Below are 8,786 nucleotides of genomic sequence, written 5' to 3'. Positions count from 1 at the left end.
TGCATCCCTAGTGCCTGATAGTTCCTTACACCGTATCAGGAATGACCTCTTTAGTAAATGTTTATTGTATCAGGCTCAAGTAGAGTGGACGCTGTGAATCAGTAATGTAATAGCTCAATTCGTTCATGTGTATAACTCTTCAGAAAATTTTTCTTTGACTTGGAGTCTATCTTCTGTAAAATACAGATAAATTGCAAACACTTGACAATTTTCTGAAGCTGAGTAAATTATTTAAATATATGGAACCTGTGTATATCGGTCAGGGTCTACACACAGAAACCATACTAAGTACTTTCATAGAGGGGAGCCAGTGTAGGGGGTTGTGACACATGTGGAAGCCTGAAAGAGCTATAATAGACACGAAGATAGTGGCTCATCGGGAAAGTCTTGATACATTTTTGCGTAGAGAAACACGTCATGACTTTCCTGATGACTAACAGCTCAGATAACTGCAGGAAGCCGTTCCCACCGGCAGGGTTGGAGGAGTAGAAAGGTGGAGATGGCGATTACCAGCACCTGGGGGCTCAGGGCAGAGACACGCATATTGGCGCTCAGACCTCTCAGCACGGGCTGCTGCCTGGCTGCCACCAGCTCATCAGGAACTTGGGAAAAGGGTCCCATGAAATTGGGACTCCCACTGTGAGAAGCAGCAGCTGCCTGGTGGGTTCTGCTGCCTCCGAACATGTGTTGCAGGGCTAACCCCAGGAAGGTGAAAGGAAGCTGGAACTAGGAGAGCTGTGTATGGATGGTAATATATACGGCACTGCCTTCAACTTGACTAATGTGCACGGCATTCACGCTGGGGGAACCATGTTGTACACTGTAATGGTGTACAGTGACGACAGGTAGATTAAAAAAGGGGGGGTCCACAGTTAGGGAGTGATAACAAGGATCCTCACCAGATGACGAGGCTACAGAGCCAGCCTTTCATCTACTGGGTCATCAGGAAAGTCATGACACGTTTTCGCATAGAGAAACAGAAAAGTTAAGTCGTGACTTTTCTGACAACCTAATAGATATGTGAATTTATGGGCATTAGGCTGTTCCATAGAGTAATAACATCGCTATATATATATGTATATATGTTTTTAGTTTGCTATAGAATGTGTGTGCTCACCAGAGACAGAGACAGAGAGTGAGAGCGAGAGAGAGATAGGAAAGTAACAAACCTCTCCCTGGTGAGATGGCCGTGCTGCAGTCCCTTCTCCAGAATCTCAGGATTCAGGTGTGCATGCACATGTGCTCAGTGTGTTTTTTTTTTAAGCTGCCACATCTGGGACTCAAATGTGCAGTTGACCATGTGAGATCTAGCTACCTTAACATCCACACTACCTGCTGGTCCCATCTTTTTTCTCTTTTCTTTTTCTTTCTTTCTTTCTTTCTTTTTCTTTTTTTAAGAGAGGTTTTTGCTATTGGGGATTTAGACTAGCCAGAGAGACAGAAAGTGAGAAATCACTTCCCGGGGGGATGGCCATACCACAATTCCTTTAGGGATCTTGGGTGCACCTGTGCACACATGCCCAGCATGAGTTTAAAGCCGCCGGGTTCGGGACTTGAACCATAGTTGCCTACATGGGAGTCCAGCAACATAACCATTATGCCATCTGCTGATCTCCCATCTTTATTTTCTCCCCTTCGCTTACCTAGCTTTTAGCTTCTTTTTCCAGTTTTTTTTTAAATTTTTTTTAGAATTATTTTATTTAACTTTATTTATTATTATTATCATTATTATTTTTCAGTTTGATCAGAGAGAGAAGAAGTGAGAAAGCAAGCCACCAGGTCCCAGACTTGAACCGTCGTTGGCCATGTGGGAGTCCAGCGCCTTTAACCACCATGCCACTTGCTGGCCCCTTTTTCCAGTTTTTAAAGAAGGAAACTTAGATCATTCATTTTAGCTCTTTTTTTTTTTTTCTAAAAAGGCCTTTAATGCCATTATTTTTTCTCTAAAAAAAGACATTTCAAAAATACAACCTTGATGTGTTGTATTTTCATTTTCACTTAGTTAAGAACATTTTCTAATTTCCCTTATTACTTCCTACTTGACCCACAAGTTATTTTGAAGTGTGTCATTTATTTGGGGATTTTTCCAGATATTTTTCTGTTATTGATTTCTATGTTAATATCATTGTTTTCAGGGAATGCTCTTTGTATGATTTTAGTTCTATGAAGAGTGTTGATGTTTATTTTATGGCCCCTAGTGTGGTTTGTGTTGTTGGTGGTTTCTTTTTGACAATTTAAAGATACATATTTTGAACTAAAGTGAGAAAGTCGGTGTAAATTTCTCCAGAGATACCTTGTCTGAAGTTCATATCAGGTTAAATAAAGTTGATCTGGAAAATTAACTTTATGGACTCCTCAAGGTTCAGTCCCCAGGAGCCTGGCATTGTGCCAAGCCTGGCGGTAGTTAAATCCTGGAGCCAGTGCACCCCTTATTTACGTCTGAGTAGGCAGTGAACCAGAAAGACAGCGTGACTTGCAGCTGCACCAGTTGTTTTGCTTGGAGGAAGGAGGAGGCAAATATCAGAGACCAGCTTTGAAAGGGAGATAAACACTTGATGTTGCCATCCACATAAAAGAGAAGATACTGATGGCCTCAGTCCTGCCAAACTGACAGTCCTATAAGTTGGCAGGTCTGGAATTAGTTTTGATATCAAAGAAGTTTAACTCCTGGGAGGTATAGCTCTTGGGCTGATACATGTTCTGATATGTGGGGTCTTTTTCTCAAGCAAATGCAAAGAACAGCGAAAGAACATGATTTCCCGCTTACAGGGATCTCTTCTTTGCACCTCTGTATAATTAGAACACCTCAGTGTCCTTGAAGTAGCACCAACAGGGACCAGCAGTTGGCATAATGGCTATGTCGCTGGACTCCCACATGGTCAACCGCAGGTCGCGTCCCGGACCCAGTGGCTTAAAATTCACGCCGGGCGCATGTGCGTGAGCGCCCAAGATCCCAAGAGGAGTACTGAGGAGAGGGGATTGCGGCGTGGCCATCCCTCTGGGGGGTGATTTCTCGCTTTCTGTCTCTCTGTCTCTGTCTGGTGAGTGCACGTGCCCTATATCAAAAACCTCTCTCAAAAAAAAAAAAAAAGAAAGAAAAGAAAAGAAATAACACCAACAGTACTGTGGCATTTTAATTGTTCAAGGGAATAGTAAACATTCAGAAGAGTAATACATGATAACAGACAACCTGGAGGCTGGAGGGGAGAACAAGGATTTGTGCCTTCTGCCTTCTTTGATCCTGCTGTAAGGTAATACTATCAATATTGCCTGGGCAGGACAACTACAGCCCCACAACTAATTAATGAGTACTTACTCTGTGCTGGGCATTATTCTAAGGATATTTTATAGAGGAGCCTCACACTAATTCCAGGAGATGGGATTATCTTAAAGTTCCGATAAGAAAGTTCACTATCTTGAAGTTCAGATGAGAAAGTCAAGTCAGAGAGGATAAGTAACTTACTTTAAGACACAAAGTTAATGAGTTGTGCAGCAGCATTGGAACTCAATAGGCCCCTTTTACCAGCAGTTTCATTTGCTGAGGTTTCAGTTACCTGTAGTTAATTGTTTCAAAAATATTAAGTGGAGGGACCAGCAGATGGCATAATGACTATGTCACTGGACTCCCATGTAGTTGATCATGGTTTGAGTCCCGGACCTGGTGGCTTAAACTCACACTGGGCACATGTGCATGCATGCCCAAGATCCCGAGAGGAGAATGGAGGAGAAGGAACTGTGGCATGGCCATTCCCTTGGAGGGGAGGGTGATTTCTTGCTTTCTGTCTCTCTGTCTCTCTCTTTCTGGCAAACACACACATAACTTGTACACTGTTCTGAGTAGAATAGTGAAATATCATGCTGTCCTGCTCTGTCCCACCGGGATGTGAATCAGCCCTTTGTCCAGAGTACCCTGGACTATCTGCCTATGAGTCACTTAGAGCTATCTCAGCAGATTGACCATAGTATTTACAGGGTTCAGAACCATCTGTGGTTTCAGGCATCCTCTTGGGGTTTGGGGATGTATCTCCCATGGACAAGGGCGGACTACTGTATCACCTATCACACAGGGGTGGTTGTCGGGATTTCGAGTTGATGTACAGGAAGTTGGGGGTGGCCCAAAGTACTTATGATGTACAGTGTAGCACCCCCCTTGATTTTAAGCTGCCTTGTCCTCCTGTTTCCATATCCTGGTAGCTCAGCAACTTCATCTGTGCGCAGCTCCAACACCCTGGAAGATGACCCTCCATAAAACAAACGTCCAGAACACTCACACCTCATCGGTGTGCCCAGCCCAGGGCAGTGCTTGAGGCTTTTCACAGCACTTATGCTTTCTGTAAGGAAAAAGGAGTTGAATCACTGTTGTGGTAAAATGCCTCTAGACAGCAGCTGACAAAAATACTTGAATTTATTTTCCATGCTTTAAGTGGGTTTCAAAAGGAAACTTTTTCCAGCACACACACAAATAATAAACTACCATTTAGAGGCATTTACGTGTCGGGCTCAGTGTCACATTATCTCTAGTCTTTACAACAATCCTGCACGGAATTATTACCTGGTTGGAATGATTAGACCATATTTTATTTTACAAAAGCAGCAGCAGAGGCTCTGCTCGGTTGATTGGCAGCATTCAGATTTTGTGGCTTACTGGATTGAGGGCCTCAACTCTTCTCCATTGGCCTTCCTCAGTCCCTTTCCACAGGGCAGCTCACAAACAGGCTCTCCAGCTTCTCTCAGAGCAAATGAGTGAGCAAGTGCAAGAGAGTACCAAAGGCAGAAGTCACGGTCTTTTTGTAACCAAATCTCAGAAGTGGTATTCTGTCACATTATTTACATATGCTGTTCCTTAGAAGCAAGTCAAGCCTACATTCTGGGAGCGGGGGGGTTACACAAGGGTACAAATGTCAGGAGGTGGGGATTGTATATTTACGAGATACAGTAAGAGGCTAGAGCTAGCCTTATACGTAAAATATATATATATATATATATATTTAATTTAATTTATTTAATATTATTCTTCAATTTGACCAGAGAGAGAGAGAGAAAGCAAGCCTCCAGGTCCAGGACTCACCATGGTCGGTTATGTGGGAGTCCAGCACCTTACCCATCATGCCGCCTGCCAGCCTCTTGCTTTATACTTAATGATGCAAAACAAAATGCTTTCCTCCTAAGATCAGTAATAAGACAAGGATATCTGCTCTCCCCATTCTTATTTAATATCTCACTAGAGGATCTAACTAATGCAATAAGGCAAGAAAAATAAAGTCACACGGGTTAGGAAAAATAAAACTGTCTCTATTTGCAATGACATGATTATCGACATAGACAACCCCAAGGAGTTTATAAAACTTCCTAGTACTTGTAAGTGAGAAAACATCCAGATGGCAAAGAAGCATGAAAAACCGTTCCACATCTGGAATGGTGTTAGAGAAACACAAATTAAAATCAGGACACACTATTACCCGTATTGGCCCAAATCAAAAGAACTGACATACCAAATGTTGGCAGGGATGCTGAGTAATTGGAACACTACTGACAGAAATGTAAAATGATACAGCTGCTTAGGAACACATTTTTTTAAAGAATTTTTAAAATCTTTATTATCATTATTATTATTAGTTTCCAGTTAGATCAGAGAGAGACAGAGAAAGAGAGAAGGGGAAAGTGAGAAAGCAGCCATGGTTGGCCATGAGGGAGTCCAGTGCCTTTAAACACCTAGCCACCTGCTGGCCCACTAACACATTTTAGTGGTTAGTTATAAAGGCAATATTTGTCCTCCTCCCAAGTATTTTCCCAAGTGAAATAAGATACATTCACATAAAAGGTCATTCATGAATGTTTATGGATCGAGGATTTGGAATAAGGATTTGGTGATGTGTATTCACCAAAACCCGGAAACAGCTCAAATATCCAACTGGGAATGGATAAACAAACAGTGGTATATCCATATAATGAGATATATGAAATACGTAATATATAATATGAAATACTCAGCAGTAAAAAGGAACGAAGTGATGAATGCAAAACGTGGATTTCAAGGGCACTGTGTTAAATTAAAGCGCTTGTCCTCAGAAGACTACGTAATGTACGAGTCCACTCATAACAAACTCTCTGTCGGAGATCGAAACCTGTAAGAGACAGAAAACAGATCAGAGGATGCCATCTGCAAACCACCTCTGGAAGGTTCACAGACTTCCTTCACGCCAGCCCAGGCATATGCTACTCCATTTTCAAGGTAACGCCCCTCCCCAGCTCCTTCCTGAATCCCAGCCATTCACGTTTAGCTTTACACTTGCTGGGCACAAGATGGTCCCTGTCCCCTTGACAGCGCGTTGGTGGTCTCTCCGCAGGTACCTCTTCCAGGCCCAGTGCGCTAAGGGACTAGGGTGGGTGATGAAGCTGGAGACCGTCTGTCCAGCGGCAACTGACTTCTTCCTCGGTTTCTCCAGCTCCATCAACTTCTCACCACCGTGCTCGCATCCGAGCAGGAGTCCGCAGGCAGAAGGAACCTGAGAATGAAGGCGGGCTGTAAACGTCCACCTCCCACATCAGACGCCGACTGCCTCGGAATCCCGCTGCCGGCGGAGGGGAGCGCTGTAGCCGCCTGCAGCCACCCCCTCCTTCCCTGATGCCACGGCAGTGGTCGGGACAGACACAGAGGGCGATTACAGGCCAGCAGGGAAGACAAGGGGGCAACAGGTTATCACGAGGGGGGCGGCTCTTCCTAGGGGGTGCCCACTGCCTCGGAGGGGCCCTCGGCGCACGCGTCTTCCCAGCGGACGCTACTCCAGCCGCGCTTTCCCGGAAACCGCAGAATTTGAAAGCTGGCAGGTCTCCTCTCCCGCCAGGAGAACGCGCAGGTGGCCGAACCCGCGTCAGGTCAGCTCCTCCCTGGGCCGAGGTCCGCCCCAGAGGGTCCTCCCGGCGGCCCGGCCCCGCCCAGGCTAGGCCGGGCTAGGCTGGGGCTGTTCCCATAGGGATCGCGGCCCAGACCCGCGGCGCCCCGCAGGCTTGGGCCCGGGCGCCAGGAGAAGCCCCGGAGGCGCTGCGGCGTCTCCCCGCGGGCGCGCCCCCGGGAGCTCCAGGCCTTGCCCCGCGCCGGCAGCAGAGCGTGGGCGAGCGCTTCTCGGCGCCGCGGTCCCCTGCGGGCCAGCGCTCGCCGCCACCCCCGGGGCCAGTCGGGAGGTGTCTTCTTGCCGAAAGGAAATGAGACCCGAAATTAGAACCGGGGAAACCCTTAGCCTTCCGCGTTCTGCAGCCAGCTCAGGTGTCTTAGATCGGATGAGCTCTAACACTAAAAAGATAGATGATCTTCCTGCTCGGTTCGTTTTAGCATGATAGGTTACGTGTTAACGGCGAGGTATCTAACAGGAGATTAAACTTGGGTTTCCCAGGACAGCTGACTAGGCTGTCATCAATGATCGCGTTGCCACAGCTGAGGGGCGAGTCTGTAAGGGCACGGGTCCATGCCTGATTCTTCAGCCAGGGCTGTCGCTCTGTCCTAGGATCTTGACGAAGACCCATCTTGGTTGCGACGCCACTGCAGTCCGCTCGTGCCTATCTTTTATAAGGGACATTTTCAAACTATGAAGATCCATTTTTAGAAGTTTATTCCCCTGTGATGGAGAGATATGAAAAAATTGGGAAAATTGGAGAAGGATCCTATGGAGTTGTTTTCAAATGCAGAAACAGGGACACAGGTCAGATTGTGGCCATCAAGAGGTTTCTGGAATCAGAAGATGACCCTGTCATCAAGAAAATTGCCCTCCGAGAAATCCGCATGCTCAAGGTAATTGACTCACTTTTTCTTTAAAGTGAAGAGTCAAGGATCGGAAACACAAAGTGGGTCATATTAGGTTCAATGAGCATCTTGGGACATGGTTACATCTCCCACCGTCAGGGCCGTTTGTCCTCAGTGCCACAACTGCATGTCTGTGCACAAGCCACCAATTACATAATGAACCAGGAGGCAGAACTGTGCAGGAGGGGTGGGGCACCCTTCTCTTTTAGAGATGTGGTGGGATGTTTTACTTTTCTTCCCATTAGCTTCTCTTCCATATCACCTGTAGACCTGAATTGTCTTTTTTTTTTTTTTTTAAGAATTATTTTATTTAAGTTTATTTATTTATTTATTTTAATTTGACTGGGAGAGAGAAAGAAAAAGCCAGGTCTGGGACTCAAACCACAGTCAGCCATGTGGGAGTCCAGCGCCCTTCACCATCATGCCTCCCGCAGGACCCTAGACCTGAATTTTCAAAAGCCATCACACTTTGATAGTTCAGGAACTTAAAACAACTCAAGTTTGCTAGCATTGTTGATTTTTAAACTTCTAGGCTATTTGGTATTGGGATTCTCAACCCATTAAGGGAATTAATTATCCGTTTGTTTTCAAACTGCGAACAAGCTAGTAGGTATTCATGATATCTCACGTATATGAGTAAGTCTGCTGCTGCTAAGCCTCATAAAGTCCTGCCTCTAGAAGAATGGTTCTTTTTAAGGAAGTGAAATGATCACTTTTTAAAAGAAGAATTATTTTTAAAATTTGATTTATTATTATTTAATTTGACCAGAGAGAAAAGGAGAGGGAAAGGAAAGCAAACCACCAGGTCTGGGACTTGAACTGCAGTCAGGCATGTGGCAGTCCAGCGCCTTAACTGCCATGCCACCTGCTGGCTCCAAAATGATCACTTTTTTTTTTTTTTTTGGAGAGGTTTTTGCTATAGGGTACGTGTGCTGCTAGAAAGACAGAGAGACAGAAGGCGAGAAATCACCCCCCAGAGGGATGGCCA

At 45.4% G+C, this 8,786-nt stretch overlaps 1 protein-coding gene across 2 annotated transcripts in view; it reads left to right on the top strand.

Annotated features, from left to right (window-relative positions):
• The first annotated feature begins 6,406 nt into the window (after positions 1 to 6,406).
• The window catches only part of CDKL1 (cyclin dependent kinase like 1), a 74,461-nt gene continuing 72,081 nt past the window's right edge, over positions 6,407 to 8,786 (top strand). Inside the window, exons 1-2 of one of the 2 annotated variants that reach the window (XM_006160515.3) lie at positions 6,407 to 6,876; positions 7,503 to 7,786. In XM_006160515.3, the coding sequence (XP_006160577.1) occupies positions 7,619 to 7,786 (168 nt within the window). In that variant the 5' untranslated portion in view covers positions 6,407 to 6,876; positions 7,503 to 7,618. Of the gene's footprint in view, positions 6,877 to 7,212; positions 7,787 to 8,786 lie in introns of those variants that run through there. The other variant, XM_014592435.2, reaches the window with a different exon arrangement.

The sequence above is a fragment of the Tupaia chinensis genome, unplaced genomic scaffold, assembly GCF_000334495.1.
Source record: "Tupaia chinensis unplaced genomic scaffold, TupChi_1.0 Scaffold000688_1, whole genome shotgun sequence".
Classification (NCBI taxonomy): domain Eukaryota; kingdom Metazoa; phylum Chordata; class Mammalia; order Scandentia; family Tupaiidae; genus Tupaia; species Tupaia belangeri.
Note: the sequence above shows the minus strand (reverse complement) of the source record. Positions and strands in the feature narration are given on the sequence as shown.